Consider the following 27,586-nt stretch of genomic DNA (forward strand, 5'->3'; position numbering starts at 1 on the left):
AGATACACACGAATACACAAAACAGTTAAAGAAGAAAGCCCAACATCTCATCTGACAATCAAAGAGAAAGTGCTTATTTACAATGACATTGAACAGAAAACACCAACACTGCCAAAGTGATTTATTGTAGTACTAACTGGTAAGGATTAGTGGTGATTTCAAAACTCATGACAATCTCCCAACCTTCATTATGAGGCAAAGTCACAAGGGCAGATGTGAAAGCCGCAAGAGTTTCCAGCAGTGACATAAAAGATAAATGACAGTGTGTATGGGTAGATTATATACACTGATCAAACTTTTCATTTTAATAAAGGAACTACTTATTACACTCACATGCCTTGAAGGAAAGATATCTTAAGGACAGATAACCATATTCTAACATGCCCTAGGAATTAAGGTGACATTTCTACATCAACTCTTATACGCCCTAGGATTTAATTGTGCTATTATGCATCAAAATCAAACTAAAAAACTTTCCAAGAACAGATTGCTTTTATTCTATCACTTCATAGCAACTCAAGAACCATAACCCTTTGGATGCTAAATTATGCAAGGAGCTTGAGGCCTTTTTCAAGGTAAAGTACAAACATCCACATGGGTATACACATGTTTTTTTCTTAACTGTTTACATGGTTGAAACTTTATTTCCTTTTTTTCTTTTCCAACATTGATTTTCTCTGTGTAGCCTTGGCCATCCTGGAACTCGCTCTGTAGACCAGGCTGGCCTTGAACTCAGAGATCCACCTGCCTTTGCCTCCTGAGTGCTGGGATTAAAGACATGTGCCATCATGCCTGGCTTCACTACCATTTTTTATTAGGCTCCGGTCTGACTTCTGGTTTGTGGATCTCATGAGAGCTGTGCCCTAGCAGCACTCTTTTTGACCCCAAAGCACACACAATGCAGTGCTTTTTAGGTCTGCCTATGCCTTATAATGGGAGGACTAAGCAACTCATCAACCTGGCAGGATCCTGAATTTCAACTGGTCCCACATTACCTTGGATACAGCTTCATTGCTCTTCATTTTTTCCCTCAGAGTCTTCCACCACTTGCTGTCTGTGGGGAACTGCCATGGGGTTTTATCAAACTGTTCCAAAAGCTAAAAAAAAAAAAAAAGAAAACAAAAACAAAAACTTTCCTTTTTAAAAATAAACTTTCTTAAAGAAGGCACAGTACACTGCTCTGCCCTTTGCATTGCTCACTCTTACTTCTCTTCCTGCAGTGAGCAACTGATGGGGGGCCTGGTGAGCACATGACACAGACCAAGTGCTGCAGAGTGTGGCAGGGACTGCATCTGCATCTCAGTGCTGTACACTCAAGATAATGAATATCATACACAATCAAGTGATAAATGTGACCATTTTACCTCCTGCCACAATAGTATCTATAGATTATATGTAAATAGAAAGCCAGACAAGTCCTTGATTATAGCTTGAAGAGTAAAAATTGTTTTAGTACCTAAATATACAGTTAGATTTTCCCATTGGGTAAGTCAAGTTTAATTAACTAAAGCCATATTGTAATTTTTTCAGAAAGCAGGCAGGACTCTGCTTACTGAATTCTGGTTTGAATGACCTTAAATTTTCATGATATTAAATTAGTGTTCTAAAATGCTTAACTTCTACAAATATCAACAATGTACAATAAGCTGAATTTACTAAGTTCCAAAGTTACAATTAAAGTTAGTTTTCTATCATAAACTTAGTTTAAAATTGATGTCACTAGGCCACCAAGTAAATCAAAAGAAACATTATCCAGAGATGACTGTCCACAGAGACCAGTCCACTAAAACTAAAACTCAGAGTAAGGTTTTACCTGTTTAGAAACAGCATTTGCATCTCCTAGCAAAGTCACAGAAGGCCTTACATTATTCCCCAATTCTTCTGCATAGATATCAATCTAAAAAAGAGAAAAACCTGAAGAACAAGCCATGTTTGGTCTTTTTTTGTTTTGAACAAATTTTAAAAATTGTTTTTATGTTACATTTTATTTTCTGTGCATGAGTGTTTTGCTTGTATGTATGTCCGTGTATTAAATGTGTGACTGGTGCACAAAGAAGACAGAAGATAGCATTAAATACTTTAGAATAGGAGTTACAGATGATTGTGAGCTGCCATGTAAGGCTGAGAATTGAACCCTGGTCCTCTGGAAGAGCAGCAAACTCTTAAAAACCTTTAAGAAAGGCTGTTGCAGCCAGTGGTGAAGCACACCTTTAATCCCAGCACTTGGGAAGCAGAGACAGATGGAGCTCTGAGTTCCAGGCCAGCCTGGTCTACAAAATGAGTTCCAGAACAGCAGGGAGTACACAGAGAAACCCTGTCTGGAAAAACAAAAACAAAACAAAAGAAACAAACAAAAAACAACCACAAATCAAAAAACAGCCCAAGAAGAACTGGAAGAAGGGCTAGAGAGATGACTCAGAAGTTAAGACTCCTGGCTGCTCTTCTGAGGACCTCAGCTTGAGTCCCAGCACTCACAGGGAGACTCATAATCATCTGTTACTGCAGTTCCAGGATATGTGATGCCCTCTTCTGGCCTCAGCAGGCACCAGGAACATACATGTAGAGTCACAAGGAAAGGTTAGAGTACTTTCTAGACATTCAGGTTAATGGCAGTGAAAGGAGAGTTACTTAGTGATTTCCAAAGGCTGACACATTTTGGCATGTAAAAGAAAAATTCACCTCCTCACAAGACTGAGGGTGTCACTTCAGTCTACCACCTTGCTTAAGCCTCTCTTTTTCTGTCTTAAAATATACTCCAACTGTGAAGAAAGGCAAATTATGCTTTTCAAGCTGTTTCAAACTTTGAGAGCTTTTCTCATTAGAATTATCACAAAACACTTTGTAGGTTTGGTACCTGTAATTATGTTAGATAATTTGTAAAATCTATTTCTGTAAGAGAAAAGGTTCTTCACAAAAACCAAGGAGAACAAAGAAGCACAGAGTTGATCAGAGCCCCCTCAGTACCTGAATAAACTTCACATCTGCCCGGTATCTTGGAGGCAGTCCAAAATGTAATATCCAGTTTAGTCTCGCACCAAATAACACAATCACATCAGCAAGCTGCAAAGCCCTATTTAAAAAGAAAGAAAAAGAAAGAAAGAAAAAAAAACACAATTTATCGAGAACAACAAACATACTGATAATTTTTTACTTGAATTGTTCTAAACTTCCTAAAATATTTTTGAAGTCTAAACAATTTGCAGCTTCTAGAGTAAATCTGATCTTTCTGATTAAAATAATTTTGTAAGACTGGGAAGATAGCTCAGTGGACCAAATGCTTGCTGTGCAAGCAAGGATACCTGAGTTTGGACCCCCAGCACTCACATAAAGACTGACTGCTGTGATGTTGTCCCCATCTGGACACTGGGGTGGGGACAGGTGGAGAGAGGTGGAAGCCAGGTGCCTAGTCAAACTGGCAAGCTTCAGGCTCAGTGAGAGACCCTGTCTCACAGCTAAGGGGCAAAGTGACTGAGAAGAAACCTAAGGACACTTTGTCATTCACACCTGCATGTGTGCACCCCACCCCCCAAAACATACCCCATCTCTTACACACACACAAGGAAGTAATGTGCTGTTGTTTTGTTTTGAAGATAGAATTTTTTTTTTTTAACTAAAGCTGGCCTCAAACTTGTGATCCTCTTCCCTCTGCCTCCAGATGCTGGGGTTACATGTATGCACCATTATGCCTGGGTAGGTTTTGGTTTGTACGTGTTTCTGGGGATAGAACCAGGACTTCATGCATGCTAGAAAAGCAACATAGTGAGCCACACCCCAGTCTCCCAACCCCTGTACTTGCATCTCAAAGCATACTTCACACTGGTTTCTAGGAGAAAGCAGGTTTTATAAACATCATTTGTATTCCAGAATTTCATTCTTTTTTTTTCCCCAAGACATGGTCTCATGTTGCCCAGGTTAACCTCAAATTCTCTATGTAGGAGGATGACTTTGAACTTCTGATTTTCTTATATCTACATCCTCAGTGATGGGATTAACATGTGGTGTCACCATGCCAATTTATGCAATGTAGGACCTGCTAGGTAAACACTCTCCCAATTGAGCTCCATCCTCAGTCTGGAAAAGCTTTCAAAAATATTCTATATGCATATTCACCTAATGTCTAAAGAATGGAGACCAGTTTGTGTTTTCACAAATTTTGAGTAACTTGATCATCTAAATTTGGGTCTTTTGCTATGTGAAAATTCCAATGATTCTACAGACAGTCCTGTAAGCATATTACTCTGTAGGCATCAGAAGGCAGATATTATGTAGTATGATTCTAATTGAAACATTTTTAAAAATATTGAAAAAATGGAAATTAGATAAGAGTCCAAACAACTGCCAGGCAGTGGTGACACACACCTTTAGTCCCAGCACTCAGGAGGCAGAGGCAGGAGGATCTCTGAGTTCGAGGCCAGCCTGGTCTACAGAGTGAGTTCCAGGACAGCAAAGGCTACAAAGAGAAACCTGTCTTGAAAAACCAACAAAACAAAACCAACAAACAAACGAACAAACAAACACCTGGAATACCACGCACCTGGATCTGGCTGAGCTTACACAGTTTGGATGATTGTCAGGGACAACACCCTTCCCCATCGGGGTGGGCAAAAATGGCAAATTGCACTGCTCCACCAGTTTCCTGATACTGTCCTCTGCATGGGAATAAGCAGCACCTAAAAGAAAAGCAACTCATTGGATAATTCAGTTACACTTGGCACTGAGAACCTCCAACATATCATGTGAATTTGCTTTTAGATGACCCAAATACTCTCTCCTGCATAAACATCAGCTTGAAAGGAAAATGAATGAATGACTATTCTGAAGGATGGCCTCTAAACAAAAAGTGTATCTTGTATCTCCTGCTGCTTTCACTTTCCTGCTTCCTGGTTGGGGCCTACTAAACTACTACCCACAATTCCATGAACATAAGTGGGCAGGGAAGACCTTGGTCCTGAAAAACCAAGACTGTACTTTCACTAATTGCTCTACATTACCTGTAAGCCTCTTCTGCAGTATACTGTGCAGGATGCATGAGTTTCAAAAGCTCTGCAGATCTCTCTAGTATCTCTACAATGCTGCGTCTGTGACAGGATTACCTGAGGGAGCACATACCTACCTGTCTTACAACTGTGTGCTACACATAAAACATGTCCTCAATGACATTGAAAAAAAAACTGTTTTGACAATATAGGAATAATTTCACTTCTGAAGTCATCATGACCACTATTATTTTTCACTATTTAATTTTATATCCTTTTGTTGTTGTTGTCTTGGGATTTTTTGTTTGTTTTGTTTTTTCGAGACAGGGTTTCTCTGTAGCTTTGGAGGCTGTCCTGGAACTAGCTCTTGTAGACCAGGCTGGTCTCGAACTCACAGAGATCCTCCTGCCTCTGCCTCCCGAGTTCTGGGATTAAAGGCGTGAGCTACCACTACCCAGTTTGTTTTGGTTTTTCTGAGACAGAGTTTATCTATGTAACAGTCCTAGCTGTTCTGGAGCTGGCTTTGTAGACCAGGCTAGCCTCAAACTCTGCCTCCATCTACCTCCTGAGTGCTGAAATTAAAGGTATGTGCCACCATTGCGCAGCTTTAATTTTATATTCTTTAGAGCTAATAGCATACTAACCATTTCTCTATGCAATCCTACTACATAGTATAGTGTACATTCAGATTAAGTATCACGTTCAGCACTAAAAGGCCATCTTAGAACTGTTTATTATGCACATGCGATGAAAAGTAGTCCTTTTTTTATTTCCGCCAGAAAGTTTTCTTGCTCTTTTTCTTGTCTTGATGTCTTTGTATACTCAGTTCCTTCTTCCTAGACTACCTTTGTTTCACTTATCTACCTGGGGAACTACTGCTTTTTCATGGTACAGCTGTGGTCCCAACACCCACACACAAAAAAAAACCTCCCTTTCTTGTAACTCTATGATCATGAGAACTCAAGTCTGGATCCAGGCAAGGTGGCACATCTGTAATCCTAGCACTAGAAGAGTATAGACTGGTGGATCCCAGGAATCATTGGCCAGATACTCTAGCTGAATCATGAGTTCTGGGTTCAGTAAGAGACCTTATCTCTAAAAAATAAATAAAAAAAATAAAAATGGAAAGCTACAGAAGATGATACCTAGTATCAACTTTTGGTATCCACATGTGCACATGCATGAAAATGTACACACATACACCATATATAAGAATTGGAAAGAATTTAAAACTGAACTCCTTTAATCACAGCACTCAGGAGGCAGAGGCAGGCAGATCTCTGTGAGTTCAAGGCCAGCCTGGTCTACAGAGTGAGTGCCAGGATAAGCTCCAAAGTTGTACAGAGAAACCCTGTCTCGAAAAATAAAAACAAACAAACAACCCCCCCCCCCGCCAAAAAAGACCCCAAAAATTATTAAGAATATACTAGTTCATTTAATGCCAAAATTCAAGAGGCAGAGGCAGGTGGATCTCTGTGATTTCAAGGCCAGTGTGGTCTACATAGTAAGTTCTAGGCCAGCCAGGAATACAGAGAGAGACCCTGTCTCAAACAAAACAAAATGAAACAAAACACCAGCATACTGTACTTGTCAGCAAGTGCCCTTTAGATAGAAATTATTATTTCACTGCATCCTTTAGGAATATTTTCTACAATTGCTGCCTTTTTGTAAGCACTAGTAAATAAATGTTTTTCAAGGAAGACTGAAAACTGGAATCCACCTTGAATCTTTGCTATTAATTACATGCTATTTAGGTAGCTGCTATCCTTTGTAAGTCAGGTGATGAGACTCAAAGCAGTTACTTGCCAGTCAAAAAACCAATACATCATACAAAGCATTGAACTCAGCACTGACCTCAAGGTTTTTCCTTCTTTGCTCCTCTACCTCTGGGGCTAGAACCCAGGACACAAAAGCAAACATTCTAGCACCGAGCTATACCCTCAGTGCTATCACCTTCCTTAAAACTATCTTCAGTTTGTCTACAGTTGGCTTCTAAGCAGGAGATAATTGATGAACATAGTCATAAGTATTCCTAGTGGTTCTAGAGCAGCAAGCAGGTATAAGAATATATTCCCAGCCATGTCTATAACCACAGTTCTTAGAAGGTCAAGGCAGGGCAATGGTGAGTTCAAAATCAGCCCAGGATACATGGTAAGTTTGAGACAAACCTGAGCTATGTAGGAAATCCTGTCTCAAAAAAACAATACAAAATAAAAGAAGTAAAAACAATAATAATAAATTATTAACAGGAATATAAATTGTTCCTATGGCACCTAAGGAGTAAGCAATGTATCAATAGTACCGAAAGTCTTCCAGACACCCACACCTTTTAATTTAGTTAGTTCTTTTTGGAGCTCTACCATAAATCCTAACTATGGAAAAACCTTTGCATAAGAATGTTTATCAAAACTACGATAAATAAACAAACATTTGACAGCAAGTGTCAATGTTATATCATTCAATGTTAAAATTGTGTTTAAATAACTTTAAGAAAAATAGCTTATCAAATATAAAACTGCCTATATAACATTAACAAAGTATGTAAAAATAGACAAAAAAAAATAAATTACTGAAGGCCAAAACAGGCTTCCTTGGAGAGATTCCTTCTTTCTTTCTTTCTTTCTTTCTTTCTTTCTTTCTTTCTTTCTTTTCTTTCTAAAGATTTTATTTATTAAGTATATAGTCTTCTGTCTGCATGTGCCCTACACACCAGCAGAGGGCACCAGATCTCGTTCAAGGTGTTTGTGAGCCACCATTCGGTTGCTGGGAATTGAACTCAGAACTTCTGGAAGAGCCGTCAGTGCTCTTAACCTCTGAGCCATCTCTCCAGCCCAAGAGATTTCTTTTTTCTAAAACTTTTCTAGATTTTCCAAAATATTTCTAATAGAAAAAAAACACATTTACTTCTAAGTCAAGAAATGAAACTATTCTTTGTAAAAGTGAGGTCTCTGAGCCACTGAGGATAAGTTCTGCGATTTGAAAATGGATGAAATGACCACTTATTCCAATTACAAACACTAGAGCACATAAAAACAAACAAGGAAGACAATGTCTAAAGAGAACCAACATTCCCACAGCCTGTGAGTTAGGAGTTCTTATGCTACCTTTCCCGATGATGAGCAGGGGCTGTTTGGCATTTCTAATAACAGATGCTGCCTTACATACAGCAGGGGTTTCGGCCATGCTAACTGGAGGTGGCAGGCAACACTCCTTGTACCTGGAAAGAAAAAAGGTGCTATAATTAAGACAGGCTAGGGACTGGAAGATGGCTCAGCAAGCAAAGGCACTTGCCACCAAGTCTGATGATCTGAGGACCGAAGTTCAATCTGTGGACTGGTGGAGGGAGACAGCTGACTCCAGAAAATTGTCTTGTGACCATTAAAGCATGCATATGCACACACGCAAATAAATGCTTTAGGCCAAGAGTCGTGCTGCACACCTCTAATCCCAGCACTCAGGAGGCAGAGGCAGGTGGGTCTCCATGAGTCTGAGGCCAGCCCGGTTTACAGAGTAAGTTTCTACAGTCAGAGCTTTAAAAAAAAGTTATTTGGGAGCCAGGTGTTGGTAGTACATGCCTTTAATCCCAGCACTCAAGAGGCAGAGGCAGGCAGATTTCTGTGAGTTTGAGGCCAGCCTGGTCTACAGAGTGAGTTCCAAGACAACCTCTAAAGCCACAGAGACACCCTGTCTTGAAAAGCCAAAAAAACATTTTTTTTTTTTATTTTGGGGGCTGGAGAGATCGCTTAGAGGTAAGAACACTGGATGCGCTTCCAGAGGTCCTGAGTTCAATTCCCAGCAACCATATGGTAGCTCACAACCATCTATAATGGGGATCTGCAAGCATACAGACAGACAGAACACTCATATAGATCAAAATATATAAATGAATATTTAAAAACAGGCTAATTTTAAAATTTCCTACTGTGAAAATTTCAAATTTTACATATATTTGGCCAAGCATGGTGATAGACACTTTTAATTCCAGCACTCAGGAGGCCGAGGAAGGCCTATCCCTATGAGTTTGAGGCCAGCCTGTTCTACAGAGGTGTAGTTCCAGGTCAATCTGGGATACATAGACCCTACCTAAAAAATACTCCATAAACTCAATGTGGTAATTTAATGAGAATATTATTTTACCACATTTGCATAACTCGTACACACAGAGTACCCACCACACCCCCTTGAATCTTTTTAAATTCACTGCAGGAATCAGACCTTTAAAAAGCTTGCAAACACAGCTTTCTAAAAGATAAGAACTTTCTTTTATACAACTATAAAATCATTATCACATCTAGCAAATCAAGAAGTATTCCTTAATATCATCTAATAATTGCCAGTCAAATGGATAATGCATTGACAGATGATCTGGGTCAATGGCACCACAGCAGGAACAGTAAAACAGAAAACAGTAGTAGCTAAAATAGAAAAAGCATTATACACTAGTATGTAATACTATATCCCATTTATTCTCATTTGATTTTCAAAACAACAAGGTAAGGTATTACTGTTAGCTCATTTGCACCAGGTTCCAGATGGCATATGGCAGAGATGCACTATAGCAGTATTCTGCTGCCAAAGTCCCTGCTGTTGTCATCTCACCATTCTGTATTCCACTCACTAGTAAACTAAAATTACAGCATCATACCAGGTCTTACTAAAAGAACTATTAAAACCATCATAGTTAATTTCTGCATAACAAGTCCTTACTTTACATGGTATTTATTCTCACATTAAAAAATGGGGATCTATATTATTCAAATATCTGGACACACAATAAAATAGGGGCATTAACCTGTATACAACTTTAAAGGAAGGTTACAGATTTTAAACTTCCCTAAGGCTCACTGTCCTTCATTCCTCAGTATTATTTTGATTGTCATATTCATACATATACACAATAGATGTCCTCATGTCTGTTTCTCACAGACAGAAACTACCCACTACACTGAATACACTGACCACTGTCTGTAGCCACTAGAGAGCCATTTCCATAATAGCAAGGTCCACAAAACTTGCATTTAAGAAATATCCTTAAAACAATGAAACTTGCTGGTCAATGGTGGTACACTCCTTTAATCCCAGCACTTGGGAGATAGAGGCAGGTGGATCTCTATGAGTTTGAGACCAGCCTGGTCTACACAGTGAGTTCCAGCCAAGGCTTTGCAGTGAGACACTGTCTCAACACACACACACACACACACACACACACACACACACACACACACCAACAATGAAGCATGTTATGATGTTCAATAAGTAAACTACAGCAGGAATGCAAAAACATATATGCACAACAGTAAACCCAGTACTTGGGAAAGGGACTGAGTTTGAAACCAGCTTGGACTACACAATGAAATTCAGTCTTAAAAATCTCTAAATATAAAATTCAACATGTTGACTAAATATGCATGATAAAAAGGACAGGTACTAAATGTTTAAAATGTCATTCCTTAGATAAAAGGATTTCTTAGACAAAAGTCTTAGATAAAAGGCTGGAGGGAAGACTCAGTGGTCAAGAGTACTTGCTGTTCTTCCTGGACCTGATGTGTGTTCCCAGCACCCACGGCAGGTAGCTTACAACTGTCTGTAACTTCAGCTTCGGGGGATATGATACCTTCTTCTGTCCTCCACAGACACCACTACATGTATGGCAAACGCGCGCGCGCGCGCGCGCGCGCGCACACACACACACACACGCACACGCACACGCACACGCACACGCACACGCACACACACACAGATGTACAAATAAATCTCTTTTTAAAAAGACTATATACTATACATCTCTGGATTTTTCTAACAATGTTGTTAATAGAAAAAGCATATTTTATTCCTAAAACTAAAAAAATACCACTTAGGGATTCAATGGACTACAGTCAGCATCTGTATCAAGGTGAATGATAATCGAGTGTGACTTTTTTGTACTTCTTTTCACTCAGTGCTCTTTTTTTTTTTAATATTTATTTAACTTTATTTTATGTACATTGGTGTAAGGATACAAGATCCCCTGGTACTGGAGTTACAGACAGGTGTGAGCTGCCATGTGGGTGCTGGGAATAGAACCTGGGTCCTCTGGAAGAGCAGCCCTGCTCTTAACCACTAAGCCATCTCTCCAGCTCCCACTCAGTGCTTATTCAAGAAATAAAAGTTCAGGGCAAATTACAGAAACACAATTCAGAACATTTTAAAGCTACATGGGTGATAGAAAAAAAACACTTTTTATTCTGAGTCGTAATAGGTTTTCACCAATCATCCACCTCATTTCTTGGCTTACAGTAAGATGCTTACAATAACTTATACACTAATGCAGATATATATCTGAGGTTACGGGGCGAATAACTTTGAATGAGGAATCAGTAAGTTCCAAGAATTTGATTTAGTAATTAAATCCACAGACAGTTACTAAGTAATACCATCTAAATGAAGAGAAGCCTTTTGGCTAGAATTCAGTTTAATTACAAAATCATCAAAAAACATTGAGACACTTGGAAATTGACACACTGCTAGACAAATTCTTTTTAAAGACTAAGTATGATAACACAATATTAAGAAAGAATTCTGAATAATTCTTACTTTATAGAATTCACGTTCCCCTGGAGGGTCACAAAATCTGCAGGAATGTCAATGTAACAAGCACCTGGACGACCATAGATACTGCTCCTCACTGCCTGTGTTATGACAAACAAAATGCCTCAATTATCATATGCTTCTTGAAGTCAATGTAAAAGTGTAAAATGAACACTAAATTTTTTTAGGTATTCTTAGTTGGATGAAAAAGTCATAATTAAAACTGAAATGTTCTCCATTAAATATATTTATATATTTATTATGTATCCTAAAGGGGATACATAATTTCTGTAGGGCTCTGAAATTCATACTCTATTACACTTGAAGAATATCCACAAGGCTCTGCTTGCTGTTTATGTTAGAACATGAACTTTCACCCACTTCTTAACCTTAATCATTTGGCAGAGTTTCCAGAAACTGTTGACAATTTAATATATGTCGATTTGATTCTGTAATGTGTAGTTTTGAAATAGCTCAAATATAATTTCACATAAAACTCGTTAGCTAACATTAATTTACAATGTACTATTTAATTAACTAAATGACAATCTTATATGCATTCTTCCCAATATTTTTGTAAATGCTTAAGAGATAAGAACCCAAGGGCTTATTATACATTTATCTTCACTTTGGTTTAACTAAAAAGATAATTTAAGAAACTAACATACAGGAGAAGCTTTTTTCCAAAAATAGCTAACTTTATCTCTATTTCAATAATTAAATATAATGGCAGTGAACATTAGAATGTAAATAGCTTTTTAACAATGTCATTTTTAATTGTCTGGCTATATTATCATTCCATTAAGAACAAAAATAGCAGTGCTGACAGTGTGACTCTGTAGAGGAGCATGTGCTTGGTATATAGGAGATGCTGGGTCCAATATCTGAAGAGCTTTTCAGTAAATACTGTACCTTTTCAATAACAAAAGGAATATGTTCTAAGCTGGTTGGCCGGGCAGAGAACTTGCTAAATAGTCTGCAAGCTTCAACCTACAGAGAAAATGAAGATCATTTCAATTCAGCTCACAATCATATTGCTTTCATAAAGGAAGACAAAACATTCAAGTCATTACTTCTTATTACATTTAAAAGCAAGACAGAAAAATGTGGGTTTTATTTTTATTTGTTTTTTTGAGGCTATCTCAAAAAATATTCAAATCACAAAGTCCTAGTCCTCCCTCAGGATGATTCTGGAAACAAAACAACACATTATTTTCCTTTCTCAGGTTGTCAAAACTGAAGATAATATACACCATGCACCATGTACCACAACACAGGCAAACAGGCACTCTTATAAACTGCTGGGGGAGTATAAGCAGAAGGGAAGCTGGCCAGGCCTATTAAAGCAAGTGCTCAGCTAGGAATATATAAATTCACTTGTCCATCTTACTTCATCTTCCATTTCTGCTGCTTTTCCTTTCAAGTATTTGCTGTGGGAACATGGGAATCTGGGGTGCTACCTCTACATTGTCTAATGTACTTGAAGGAACATGGAGAAACTTTCTCTTGATACTTTTCAGTATGAAATCTATGGAAAAGATGACAGCCTTAGTCACACAGGCCTGACAGGCCCAAAATCAGCCTTCAGTTTTCAGATTCTTGTTTTTTGTTTGTTTGGTTGGTTTTGGTTTTTCGAGGTAGGGTTTCTCTGTGGCTTTGGAGCCTGTCCTGGAACTTGCTGTGTAGACCAGGCTGGCCTCGAACTCACAGAGATCCACCTGCCACTGCCCCCCTCCCCCTCCCCCTCCTCCCCGAGTGCGCCACTACCGCCAGGTCAGTTTTCAGATTCTTATGCTCATGTCCTTCAGTTTTAAGGACTTCCAATAAGAAAAAGATAATTGAATTTTAGATCAAAGTGTGCTTTAATTTTTAATCTAATAAACTTATTACTTTTAGGAAAATGTAATTTCATAGTTGGCATTAATGCTCTGCTCCCTGCTTCATATCAATATTTTTGAAGTAATTTCAAATTTCCTTTGAAAAAATTGATGCATTTATTTCCTCTCTGTATGTGGTGTTTGAATGAAAATGGCCCCCATGGGCCCACAGGGACTGGCACTATGTATCAGGGACTGGCCCTGTTGGAGGATGTGTGTCACTGAGATGAGGTGTTGAGGTTTCAAATGCTCAAGCCAGGCCAGTGTCACTCTGTCTTCTTACTGTCTGCAGACCCAGATGTAAAACTCTCAGCTCTTTCTCCAGCACCATGTCTGCCAGTACACTACCATGCTTACTGCCATGATGATAATGAACTGAACCTCTGAACTGTAAGCCAGCCCCAATTAAATGTTTTGCTTTATTAGAATTGCCGTAGTCATGATGTCTCTTCACAGCAATAGAAACCCTAACTAAGACACTGTGTATGTGGATAATGGAGGTGATATGACAACTTGTGGGAGTTGAGTCTCCTACCATGTGCATTCTGAGGATGGAACTTGGCTTGTCAGGCTTGATGGCAAGTACCCTTACCCACTGTGCTATCTTGCCAGTCCTAAATTTTCTTTTTCTTTTCATTTTGTTCTGAGATGGGGGTCTTGCTTGCCTAAGATAGTCTTAAATTCATGATCTTTCTGCCTCAGCCTCCTAATTGTTGGGAATGGGTGTCACCACATTCAAGTCTATACCTAAATTTCCTTCCAATTATTCATCGATTCTACTTTTCTGGATATATTAGCATCATTTGAATACTTTTGTTACTGTTACAATTAACTAGTAAAACTTTGTTTTTGAAGGGCATAAGGACATAATTTTTCCATTAACTTATACGAAGGGTAGTATTTTATATCAGTTTATGATACAAAACTCTCTATGAAACTCTGGGTATGGTTCAGAGGGAGAAAATATGCCTACCATGTATAGTTCCAATGCATTCATGCTACGTGTCAACCCATTCACTCTCAGCTATTTGTATTGGGTCAATATTTTTCTTTAGCTTTATTTACTTAACTGTGTATATGAGTGTTTTGCCTGCATATATGTATGTACACCATGTATGTGCATAGTGCCTGTAGAGGTCAGTAGAGAAGGTCACATCCCTTGGGACTGGAGTTATGGATAGTTGTGAGTCACAGTGCAGGTGCTGGCAACTGAACCCAGGACCTCCACAAGTAAAAGTGCTCTCAACTACTGAGCCATCTCTTCAGCTCTCTGCAAATTATTTTTGAAGCTGTAACATTTTGCTGACAAATTTATTTTTTCAACTTTTGAAATACTTCTTTTCTCCTAAAATAAAATGTATACCAAGTCTGATAATATTGAGAAGAATTTGTTTTCTTTTAACTATGTCTATAGAGTCTGAGGGTTATACCCCAAAGCCATTTTTATTCTTACATCTTTTTGTTTTGTTTTGTTTTTCAAGACAGAGTTTCTTTGTATAGTCCTGGCTGTCCTAGAACTTGCTCTGTAGACCAGGCTGGCTTCAAACTCAGAGATCCTCCTGCCTCTGCCTCCTGAGGGCTAAAGGTGTGCACTACCACCACTCTGCTGGTTTTTTTTTTTTTTTTAATTCTTACATCTTTATTACTATGTAAAGAACTTAATTTCAGTTCAAAAATCAGGATGGACTGGAGAGATGGCTCAGAGGTTAAAAGAGTCTGCTGCTCTTCCAGAGGACTCGAGTTTAATTCCTAGCACCCATATCAGGTAGCTCACAACTGTAACTCCAGCTTCAGAGGTCTGATACCTCTCTGGTCTCTGTGGGCACCTGCACATACCCACATGCAGGCAGACACACAGACACACAGACACACAGACACACAGACACACACACACACACACACACACACACACACACACACACACACACTTAAAAATAATAAAAATAGCCTAGTGGTAGTAGCTCACACCTTTAATCTCAGAACTGGGGAGGGCAGATCTCTGTGAGTTCAAGGCTAGCCTGGTTTACAGAGTGAGTTCCAGGACAGTCAGATCTGTTACACAGAGAAACTGTTTCAAAAAAAAATCAAAAATAAATAAATAAAATATATCTATACGGGCTAGAGAAAGGGCTCAGTGGTTAAGAGCAATGACAGCTCTTCTAGGGGACCCAGATTAGATTCCCACCACCCACATGGTAGACCACAGCTATCTGAAATTCCAGTTCCAGGAGATCCAATGCCCTTTTCTGGTTTTCACAAGTACTATACACACAGTGACCAGACATATATGTTGCAAAGCACCCAGATACATAAATAAAATGAAAAAAAATTAAGTCATGTCAACTTTGGTATATTTCTTTAGATGAGTTCTTAAATTGTGGATTGCCACTCCTTCTTTGGAGGTCGAATGACCCTTTCACAAGGGTCACCTAAGACCACTGGAAAACTCAGGTATTTACATTATGATCCATGACAGCAGCAAAATTACAGTTATGAAGTATCAATGAAAATACTTTTATGGTTGAGCTTACCACAACATGAAGAGCTGTGTTAAAGGGTCATAGCATTAGGAAGGTTGAGAATCACTACTCTAGATCTTTTTATTTTTAATTCAGTATGTGTGTTTTTGTTTATCTTGGTGCAATATCCACAGGAGCCAGAAGGGGCATGAGATTCCCCTAGAGTTGGAGTTGCCACTGGTTGTGAGCCACCCAAAGTGGGTACTGGAAACTGTATTCTCACCCCTGTAAGAGCAGTCTGAGCTCTTAACTGCTGACCCATCTCTCTAGCCCCTCAGTCTTAACACAACCTGATACTGCCTTATTCAGAAAATCTTTCACACACTTGTAATTTTCCTTTTTTGTTGTTTTTATTTTATAGATTAAAAAATTTTGTTATGTTTATTTAGTGTATGCTGTATGCATACATACACAAATGTCATGGCACATATGGAAGTCAGAGAACAACTTGTGGTAATCGGTCTCTCCTGTCATGTGTGTTCTGGGGTTAGAACACTACTCTTCAGGCTTGGTGATAAGTGCCTTTATCCACTAAGCCATCATCTTACTTGCAATACAGATTTTTAGAATTTTTTTTTTTTTTTTTTTTTTTTTACAGATTTTATAAATTGTGATAGTTTTTTTGTCAACTTGACACAACTAGAGTTGCATGGGGGAAAGAACCTTAACTAAGAAAATACCTCCATCAGATTGCCTGTATTGTCGGTAGGGCATTACTGGTTAATAATGGATGTGGGTGGGCCCAGCCTACAGGCCACATCTGGGCAGGTGGTCCTGAGTTGTATAAGAAAACGGCTGAGTGAGCCATGAGAAGCAAGTCTTACTGACTTGCAGTGTTCCCCATGGCCTCTGTATCAGTGCCTGCCTGACTTCCCTGGATGAGAAAATAAAGTCCTTCATCCCCAGTTGGTTTTGGTCAGTGTTTCATCACAGCAATAGAAACCCCAACTAAGACAGTGTTTTTACTTTAGTGGTGTTTAATCCTTGCTTGGATGGTAGAAGTAAATACCTGAGGAAATTCCTGGAAAGCTCCCATTGTTTCTTGATTTCTTTCAGAAGAACCACCAATCACAATCAAGGGCCTGAAATAGTAATTTTTTAAAAAGATAGTTACAAATGAGAGTATATAAAACATTCAGCAGTGTCCAATGCATCATAAACAATTGTGATCAACTAAGACAGAGACTAGACATAGAAAACTACATCTTCCTTAAAAAACTGGAGGTTAAAAGAATATAAGATGTAGCTGTCCTCAAAATCAAAAAGATGGAACATATCAGCAAATGCTTTTCATTAGCTTCACCCCTTCTAGATGCTAACGTTAGGCTTGCCGGTGTAGTAACAGAAAATCAATTGTATGCCTTCATTATTCCTGAAATGGAGAGAAGGCATTTATATTTTCCTAAGTAAACCTATTTGGAAATGGCAAAACGAGTAATAGTTCTCAATTTTTATTTCTCAAGATTAAAGAACATACATCAAATTTTTAATGGTTTTTTTCTTTTTAAAGATTTATTTGTTTATTATGAATTCAGTGTTCTGCTTGCATGTATATGCCTGTAAGCCAGAAGAAGGCACAAGATCTCATTATAGATGGTTGTGAGCCACCATGTGGTTGCTGGAAATTGAATTCAGGTCCTCTGGAAGAGCAGCCAGTGCTCTTAACCTCTGAGCCATCTTTCCAGCCCTCAAACTTAAAGATTTTTAAAAATATCAACTCCTAAGGTAAACAAGGAGGAGGAAGACAAGGAAGGAAGACAGGGAAAAAGAGCTAGAAGAAACACAGTGAAGGTCAGGCGAGACAGCTCAGTGGGTAAGGGCACTTGTTACCAATCCTCATGAGGTAAGTTTGGTCCCTGGAGCCCATAGCATAAGAGAAAACCAACCTCTGTGGGTTGTCCACAGACTTCCACATGCTAGGTCCTACATGTGCACACATACACACAAAATAAAAACATAAATAATTTTAAAAACATGCAAAGAATGAAAATGTCCTTCACATTAAAAAGATTATGTTCTGAATTGATTAGAACATAATCCCCTTTGTCCTGATATTACTGGTAAAGTAGCTGAGAAAGGTTAAAAGCAAGGCTGGAGAATAAGCACTAAACACATTATCAAGAAAATTTTAACAAACAAGAATATAAATGCTGACTAGGCAGAGCAAGATGAAGACTATACACTTCTATATACTGAACTAAGGTGTTAAACAAACAAACCAAAAACTTCTCAGCTAGGTATAGTGAAACAGACCTATAACCCTAATTACCAGGGGACTGAGGCAGGAGGACCACAGGTTCCTGTTTGGGCTATGGGTGTTCAAAGCCTCCTTGGCTAACTTAGTAAGATTCACACACACACTTCAAAGCCTCCTTGGCTAACTTAGTAAGATTCTGACACACACACACACACACACACACACACACACACACACACACACAGCTTAGCTGGGCATAGTGTCAAACACCTTTAGTCCCAGCACTCAGGAGGCAGAGGCAGACATATCTCTTTAAGAATTCCAATCAGGGAGCCTGTATGGATCTGAACTAGGTCTCTTTATATATGTTATGGTTGTGCACCTTGGTCTTGTAGGACTCCTAACAGTGAGAGTGGGGGCTGTCTTTTGACTACTTTTGGACCGTTTTCCTCCTACTGGGTTGTCCCATCCCCTTAATATGAGGAGTGGTACATCCTTACTGCAACATGATATTCATGGGAGGCCTGCCCTTTTCTGAAGAAAAACAGAGGAGTGGATGGGACTGAGAAGAGAGTAGGGAAGGAGGGGAAACTGGTTGGGATGTACTATATGAGAGAATAAGAAGAAGGAGGAGGAGGAGGAGGAGGAGGAGGAGAAGCAGAAGAAACAGAAGAAGCGGAGGAAGAAGAAGAAAAAGAAGAAGAAGAAGAAGAAGAAGAAGAAGAAGAAGAAGAAGAAGAAGAAGAAGAAGAAGAAGAAGAAGAAGAAAAAGAAGAAGAATTATTCCAGACTTTGCCAGGCATGGTAATGCCTTTAATCCCTGCACTTAGGAGACAGAGGATCTTGAGACCAGTCAGTCTGGTCTACAGAGCAAGTTCCAGGACAGCCAGAGATACACAGAAAAAAAAAATATTAATAGCCAGGCAGTGGTGGCACACACTTTTAATCCCAGCACTCAGGAGGCAGAAGCAGTCAGATATATGTGAGTTTGAGGCAAGCCTGGTCTACAACGCAAGTTAGTTCCAAGACAGCCAGGGCTACACAGAGAAACCATGTCTTGAAAAACTATAAAAATTCAAGACTAACCTGGCTTACATAACATAGTGAGGGCTTAGGTTCAATAGTTAACAAATTTAAAAAACAGTTTTTTATTTAGGACTACATGCATGCTCACATACACAAACACATATATACACAGACTGAAACTCCAAAATGTTAACTGTTTCTTCCTCACATTACATATACTTAAAGGCTACAACATTATGCTTTGATATCCATTGTGAACTGATGTATGTTGTGGTCAAGCAACTTAACATTCATCATACCACATTTTTTGTTTTTTTTTAATATGTCATAAAAGTACCCCAATCTACTCTTGTAGCAAATTTCCAACATTCAGTACAATGTTATTAACTCTTGTCCTGAGGTTGCATACTGAACATCAATCAGGCTTTGCACCCTTTGCCCCCCCCCATCTCCCCTTTCTCCAGCCCACTTCCCACTTAATGACCTTCCACCCTTATGCAAAGACAGATTTAATAAGAATGTTTTAAATGTTTTAAAAGACAGTTTTCAATAAGAATGATTTAATTACCAACAGTTCATGTTCGCATTTGCCATGCCACTCAAGGCGTGGATGAGACCTGGACCAGAAACGACAAGGCATACTCCTGGCCTAGAAGGAAAGCAGAGCTTATCAACAGCAGATCAAACCTAATAAGTGAAAAAGGAGAGGTGTAGATGCCATCTATATTAGCTTGGAACATACCAACTACCAGTTAATTAGTATTATGTTAGAGTTTCCATGGAAACTTCTTGGTGGTCAGAGGGAAGACAGGTAGGCCTTTATTATAATTGACAATTACTAGAATATCTTAATTATGAAAGAGTAACATCAAGTTTCTTTTAAGATATATAACTATTACTTGTATTTTATTTTATTATTTATATTTACTATTGGAACAAAATTTACTATTTTGTTCCAATCACACTTGGGTTAAAACAAGTTGACTGATTACAGAAGCAAATTTCTGACAGCCACACATATTATACATGATTTTTTTTCATTCCCTAACATACTAAATCTCTGTGAGGACGTGATTCTAAATGGTTTCCTCCAAATCTTTCTGAATGCTTTCTTTTGACACACTTCCTGAGCCTAAATCCTCAATAAAGTATAACTATATAATTCAATTTATCACTTTACATTTCAAATTTAAGAATCTTTTAGACTTAAAATAACACTAACACAATTCTAAGTATCGAGAACAGTACCATCCCTAGAATGTTCTACAGTAGTAGTCATATTCCCTGTACAATTTGACATGATACGGACTCCAGACAGTCACTCAACACTTACAAATGTGGCCACTACAAATGGGAGGCTCTACTTAGCATATTACTTATTTCTAATTAAATGTAAAAACCTATACATGGCTAATGTTACAAAATGAAACTTTTAGCTTGTTAAAATAATCATCATTTAAGAATCAATTAAGGCACCAATGACTATAATTTAAATGCCTTTCAGGGTCAACAAAAAGATTAACATATTGTTTACATGTAAACAAAGCAACAGAATGGTTCACAGGCTGTTTTAGATGGTTTTCTTCAAGCTCAAATTTAGAAGGTTCCCATTAAAAAGAAAGAATTGTGAGAGCTTGCTTGTTTTTATTTCTTAGAATTTAATTATTAACTTCACTTTTAGAAATTAAAAAAATTCATTACTAAAGCTTATATGTAAGTGTCAAAAATGTATGGTAGAAATTTTATCAGAGGTCCAAATTCCACCTAAAAAATATGTGAATGTAGAAAAAAAGCAAGATATACGAAAAAAATATTAATGGTTGTGGAACTACAGTAATTTTAGTTTTTCTTCTTTATATTTTTTTTTACGTTTTCTAAAATGGTTATTTTTAAAAAGCATTACTTTTTAGTAAAAAATAAGGGGTGAGTAACTAGCTAACATAGACAGGAATATGCTCTAGCAATCTCATTTTGGAACAAAGCCTTTTATATAAAGTGGCCTAAGGAAGTTAGAGCTCTTATTTCTTATTAATACTATCTTCTACAATCTTTTCAAGCCTACTAAGCTTTCAGTTGACATATACCTTTCTACCCCAAACTTTCAGTGTACTCAAATAAAGTGGACTTTAGTTTACCTGCCCGTTAGGTATCCAACTGCAGAGGCAGCATAGCAAGCCTACAAAGAAAGGACAGAGGACTGAATGAAACTACAAAGAAAGGACAGAGGACTGAATGAAACATACAGAACTCTTTGCTATATATACAAGAACTCTAATAAAAGATGAGAATTTGAGCTAGTCATGGTGGCACTTAAATCCCAGCATTCACTTGGGAGAGAGAGAGAAGTGGATCTCTAAATTGGTTGCCAGCCTGGTCTACAAAGTGAGTTCCAGGACAGCTAGGACTACACAGTGAAGCCCTGTCTTGAAAACAAAACAAAACCAGTAAAAGAAGAATTGGCACACTACTTATTTTTATTAGATATGATAACCATAAATTTCAAGAATGGCCTAAGAATCTAGGTATCTAAATTTTAGTTTTTCAAGGAAAGTTTCATTACTGCTATTCTAAGTATCTTTAGAATCAAAAGGAATGTCCTCTTCTTATCAATCATTTATCTCTGTCACTCTACTTATATAGGGACAGTTGATTTGTTTGGAGTCTGGTCTTATTACCTCAGACTAGCCTTGAATTTGCTATTAGCCCATGGTGATTAGCTTTCCAAGTCCTGGAATTTTTTTGTTTGTTTGTTTTTTTGTTTTTCGAGACAGGGTTTCTCTGGGTAGCTTTGGAGCCTATCCTGGCATTCCCTCTGGAGACCAGGCTGGCCTGGAACTCAAAGAGATCCACCTGCCTCTGCCTCCCAAGTGCTGAGATTAAAGGCGTGCGCCACTAACACCCGGCTTAAGTCCTGAGATTTTTAAGCTTTTAGTTTTTCTATACTGTTTCCTACTTTACTAATGTCTGCTTATGCATTAATTATTTAACTTCTTCCCTTGAGTTTGATTTGATTTTCCTTTCCTAGTCTTGAAAAATAAGCTGACAGAATTCGCTTTAAATCTTTACTAACAGATACACTTCAACTATTTCATCTAAAAATATTTAGCTATATATTATAAATTATATTTGACATTGACCTTTTCATTATCATTGATTAAAAATATTTTCTATTTTCTACTGTGATTTCTCCAACCCATTTGCAAATTAGAGTCTGTATTTAGGTCTGTATTTCCATTTCTCATATTGGTAATCTGCATTTTCTCTTTTATCCCTCATCAATTTGGCTTGAAGTTTTCAGATAAATACAGGAGCCAGTGAGTGTGTTGTTTTTTTTTTCTTTCTTTTTAGTTTAACTTTATTTTATGTGCTTTATGTGAAAGTGTCAAATCCCTGGAACTGGAGTTATAGACTATTGTGTGCTTCCATGTGGATGCTGGGAATTGAACCCTGGTCCTCTGGAGGAGCAGCCAGTGCTCTTAACCACTGAGCTATCTCTCTAGCCCCATGTTACTATATTTTAAATGTGATTTTTTTTGGGGGGGGGGTGGGACTGGAGAGATGGCTCAGTGGTTAACAGCATTGGCTGCTCTTCTAGAGGTCCTGAGTTCAATTCCCAGCAACCACATTATGGCTCATAAACCATCTGTATCAGGATATGATGTCATCTTCTGGCATAAAGTCATACATGCAGATAAAGCACTCATATATAAAATAAATAAATAAATCTTAACAAAACAAAATAAATAGGACATATTTTAAAAATAAATGTGATTTTTCAGTTATCCTTCTGTTACTGGGTTTGCTTCCACGTGGTCAGGTTACACTTTATTTACTGTATGTTTTCAATTCTTAATGGCCAACATGTTTTTTTTGTCTGTTTTGTTTTGAGATGCGATCTCACCCTGTGGCCTAGGTTGACCTTGAATGTAAGGAAGCCTTGTAAGCCTTGTGAGCTAAGGGATACAGCTGGGAGTCACCAGGCCTGGCCACTTTTCACTGAACTTTCCTCTATCCAGCTTATAAGGGAGATAGGAAACACGAAGTTAAATCAAATACAAGATGAGGGGGGGGGGGATGAGTGCATATTATAAATTATTCTTTATCTAGGACATTATTATTTATTAATTAATCTTTTTCTTTTTTTCTTTTGGTTCTTCAAGACAGGGTTTCTCTATGTAGCCCTGTAGACCAGGCTGGCCTCAAACTCATAGAGATTCCCCCATCCTCTGCCACCAGAGTGTTGGGATTACAGGTGTGCACTACCACCTTGGGTTAGTACTCATAGTTCTTAAGACGGGAAAGTCTGGAGTCAAAGTGTTCTGATTCTGATCCCACCTCCATTCTGCTGTGGTTTTGACAAATAACTTGGCACACTAGCTTCTTCATCTATAAAATGAATGTAACTCAGAACACTACTAGGAGGATGAATCAGGGGTCTCAGCCATATAAAGTACTTAGAATATATTGAATTTCCTGGCAATCTGCCTATTTTCTGTTCATATGATCAATGTCTCGACTGCTTTAAGGAGCTGATAAATGACAAACAGTACCCAGGTGTACCTTTCCTTTTAGCATAAACATGCTCTTGAATCCTGAGCCTTCTTGCATTTCCTTTGAACAACTCCATCATTAAACCCATCACCTTCCCTTTTGATTGTTTCTCCTCTCTATTCTCAACCTCAAGCAGTAGCATTATCACCTACAGTCATCTGAGCCCCTAACCTAGCCATCACCTCCACAAGAGCTAGCCTTTTCCTTCCTAGTAGGTAACACCTACTCTTTCTTCAGGATAGCTCTGACATCATCTGCTGTGGGACACTTTCTTGGAAGATTATACTTGTTTATTTAATTCTGTGGTTGTTGTTCTAGAGAAATCCAGGGCACTAGGCATGTTAGGCAAGTACTCTACCACTGAAAGATAACCCAAGCTCTTCAGGTCTCAGTTGACTGGGTTGGCTGCAAACTTGAGATCTTTTATTTCACTTGAGTAGATACAGAGACTACAATTGTGATTTTCCATAATCATCCTTTGGCCTACCCATCCATTCCCACAGCTTGTCACGCCTTTAAGCTGCATTGATGCCTCAGGAACAAACATTTCTTCCATGATCAATCTTCCCTGTCCTATCAGAGAATCAGCCACATACTCTTGCTACCTTGTCTCTTGCATGTATTTCTTCCATGAGAACCAGTATTCTAGATTGTCTTTTTTGTGTCTTGCCCTCACTCTCCCAACTGATGAATTTGGAGATTAAAAATAAACCTCATTTCTTCTTTATATCCCTCTCTTCCACTGCTTATGCAACACATACCAAGCATATATAGTATATACATTGCATATCTAATGACAGAAGAGGAAGCAGTGGCAAACATACTGCCTTTAGGAAACAACAAAATGTAGATCAACAGCTATACTTTCCCATGCAGGTAAAAGGATAAAGTTGTTCCAGGTAAGAAAACTGAAAGGTAAGTGTACAGCTCAGTGGCAGGGTTTAGTATGCATAAGGTTCTAGGTTCAATTCCCAGCACTGGAAAAAAAAAGGGGGGGCGGTGGAGGAGTTTCAATACCTACCAGTTTTCAGATTAAAAATACTACCTTGTTGATAAACATTTTTCAATTTGTAAATAATGTGGTAAGCATCTATATTACACAAAGGCCTCCATCAAACAAGCACTGTGGGGATATGAATAATGAACCATAACTTCTGCTGCACTGGAGCTCACATTTGATGGTAGAGAAAAGGTGGCAAGAGCCCAGATCAAAGGGCAGGAGTGGGAGTGGAAAACAGGACTCTGCCTCAGCTGGGCTGACAGAATACAAAATGGATTCTTACTGTTTAAAAATGTATTCTCATTCTCTCTCTCCCATTCTCTCTCCCATTCTCTCCCTCCCTCCCTCCCTCCCTCCCTCCCTCCCTCCCTCCCTCCTCCTCCCTCCTCCCTCCCTCTCCCTCTCTCTCTCTCTCTCTCTCTCTCTCTCTCTCTCTCTCTCTCTCTCTCTCTCTCTGTGTGTGTGTGTGTGTGTTCATGTGCCTGCATTGTGTGTTCAGAGGACAACATGAATGAGTTATCTCCTTCCTTCTTCCATGTAGATCCTGGAGACTGAACTCAGGTTTATCAGGCTTGGTAACAAGCACCATTGAACCACTCCATCTGCACCAGATTCTTGCTATTTTAAGCCAGTATTGCTGAGAGGGTAACACTGGGCAGCCAGAGGAAATGCAAGTGGGATCATAAAATGTCTGCTTTGCTTTTCCGGATTCCAGATTAAACCCGAGTTCCAGTAATAGCTTTACCATCTCTAATATTTTTCACCTTCCCCACAGCACGAGTCCTGGCCTTCTATCATTCATCTCACAGGTGCTGAGTACCCATCATGTACAGGAACCACACGAGATACTGACAATACACATATGCAGTGATGAAACAACACAGCCGCTCTGCTGGAATTTACAGCCTAATGGTGACGTAAGACCATCCCTTCCATTTCTGACATTCAGACATGGCAGGGTACACTAGGGTAGAACTGTATGAGCATCGATCCAAACTCAGAATATCCGAGTTCAAATGCCGTTACCCAATGACATTGGGCAGGTTTTGACTTAATGTCTCTGCATCTCACCTTCCTGTCAAGTGGGGACAGTGGTATGTGCAATGCTTTAGGAGTGATAGAACGCTGTGTGCAGCGAATAGCTGCCATTCGGTGCACACTCACCGCTTGCTCATTCCTCATCCCGATGTATCGGATGCCCAGTTCCTGTGCCGCAAGGGCGATTTCGGTCACGGGGATGCCTACGACGCCGAACATATACTCCACATTCTGGGGATAGGGGATGGGAAACAGAGGAATAAACGCCGGTCACCATGTCGGTAACCCAGTCTTCTCGTCCTTCCCGGAGATACAAAGGAAGGACCAACACGGCCAACCCTCCCCCACCCTACCCCACCCCGCCACCTCCATGACAGCGCGCGGCCCACCGCCTGCTTCCACAGAGCCTTTGACTCCATCGTACTTGCGTTTTCAGGGCCTGGACGATGACTTTAGCACCAGACACCTGCTCCTCGCTGCTGCCGCTACCTGGCATCTTTCACCTAGAGTTGCTTCAAGGGACTCTCGCGGCCTACAGCTTCACTAGCCAAACAAGCTTCAGAGTCAGGCGCTCGCTGTTGGTGACACCCGCTGACCGACAGGAGGGCAGCCAACCGATTTTAGCAAATGGGAGAAGGGGCGGGACTAGGAGGAGTCAGTCTTCAGTGAGGTGATAACGTAAACACGCCCATTCCCCAGTGATTTTTCCCGATTCCGCTGTCTGCTGAGGCGAGATGAACCGGAGATCGCGGCCTACGCCAAGCAGGTAAGACACCCAACTTCTGAGGTGGCGTCGCTATGGCTTCGGTCTCCACTAAGCCCCTGGTAGGCTCAGGCCCGCGTAGGCCGGTGGCACATGCGCACTTCCAGGGTGAAGGCAGATGGAGACCGAGTGGGGGAGGGGGCGTGGCCCCGGCGCGCGTCCCCGCCCCCGCCGAGAATTCTTGCTGGTGGGGCGAGCCGCGCTAAGGCTGCTGGGATGCTAGTAGCCTGGAGAGGGTTTGAAGTTGAGGATAATGGCCTGTGGGTCGTGTTGTCATGCCTCGGTGCTCCCTGGTTTCATAACTTTGTGGTTTTCCACTCCATAGAATGCACGTTAAGTCTGCGAGTAAAAGTCTACTCTTTATCATAGATGACACCAAGCTTGCTTGTTCAGAGATAAACTTGTCCAGAGCATTCTTCACACCGCAGCTGCCCCTGCTCTCTGCCCTGTTTTTTTATTTATGTTTGTTCCAGTTGAGTATTACTAAGGTCTGTTAGAGCCATAAGTTAATAATTAAATGTATGATTGCATGAATTTTACCAAAGTAATAATGTTGGTTGTTTTCTAGTTATCGGTTCAAGGCTAAGCCTGCTTGACAGGCTTGTCAAGCAGCAGCACCTGCTGTATAGACAATAGTCAAGTCGTAATACCTTGCATGGATTTCTTTCTCAAAACAATCGCTGCCAGAACTCTGTATGAAGTGCAAACTGAACTCTGATTGTAACAAATCGCTGTAATTCAGATTTTTTTTTAAAGGATCATTTTCCAACTGGCCATATTTTGTCATTTAGCAAAGAGAAAAGTCACCGAGCTGGTTCTTGTCTTCACCTTGCAGTTCACGGTATAGTATTCATGCTTCCCATGCCTGTAGTGGTTCGGCAGAGGTGATGTGAATCCTGACCACAAGGCCTTTAAACTCCAGCACTTGGAAAATGGAGACTGGTGGATCTCTGAGTTTGAAGCCAGCTAGTTTACCTAGTGTGTTTCACGCCAGGACTATGTAGAGAGATCCTGTCAAACAGGAAGAAAAAAAAAAAAGAAGGAAAGGAAGGAAGGAAGGAAGGAAGGAAGG

At 39.5% G+C, this 27,586-nt stretch overlaps 2 protein-coding genes across 7 annotated transcripts in view; one reads left to right on the plus strand and one right to left on the minus strand.

Annotated features, from left to right (window-relative positions):
- Hacl1 (2-hydroxyacyl-CoA lyase 1) overlaps positions 1-26,317 on the minus strand; it is a 43,898-nt gene extending 17,581 nt beyond the window's left edge. For all 4 annotated transcript variants that reach the window (XR_003479883.2, XM_027389516.2, XM_027389515.2 and 1 more), the window contains exons 1-12: positions 26,176-26,317; positions 25,878-25,982; positions 21,298-21,338; positions 19,731-19,811; positions 16,949-17,021; positions 12,456-12,533; positions 11,550-11,644; positions 8,081-8,193; positions 4,535-4,670; positions 2,965-3,070; positions 1,814-1,897; positions 996-1,097 (exon numbers count right to left, since the gene is read on the minus strand). Coding sequence is in view for 3 of the 4 variants with exons in the window: in XM_027389516.2 (XP_027245317.1) it covers positions 996-1,097; positions 1,814-1,897; positions 2,965-3,070; positions 4,535-4,670; positions 8,081-8,193; positions 11,550-11,644; positions 12,456-12,533; positions 16,949-17,021; positions 19,731-19,811; positions 21,298-21,338; positions 25,878-25,982; positions 26,176-26,247 (1,086 nt within the window). In the remaining variant the exon portion in view is untranslated. The remainder of the gene's footprint in view (positions 1-995; positions 1,098-1,813; positions 1,898-2,964; positions 3,071-4,534; positions 4,671-8,080; positions 8,194-11,549; positions 11,645-12,455; positions 12,534-16,948; positions 17,022-19,730; positions 19,812-21,297; positions 21,339-25,877; positions 25,983-26,175) is intronic.
- A 73-nt stretch (positions 26,318-26,390) lies between these two features.
- Btd (biotinidase) overlaps positions 26,391-27,586 on the plus strand; it is a 53,105-nt gene continuing 51,909 nt past the window's right edge. For 2 of the 3 annotated variants that reach the window (XM_035453273.1, XM_027389517.2), the window contains exon 1: positions 26,395-26,517. In XM_035453273.1, the coding sequence (XP_035309164.1) occupies positions 26,486-26,517 (32 nt within the window). In that variant the 5' untranslated portion in view covers positions 26,395-26,485. Of the gene's footprint in view, positions 26,518-27,586 lie in introns of all 3 variants that reach the window. The other variant, XM_035453272.1, reaches the window with a different exon arrangement.

The sequence above is a fragment of the Cricetulus griseus genome, assembly GCF_003668045.3.
Source record: "Cricetulus griseus strain 17A/GY chromosome 1 unlocalized genomic scaffold, alternate assembly CriGri-PICRH-1.0 chr1_1, whole genome shotgun sequence".
NCBI classification, from domain to species: Eukaryota; Metazoa; Chordata; class Mammalia; order Rodentia; family Cricetidae; genus Cricetulus; species Cricetulus griseus.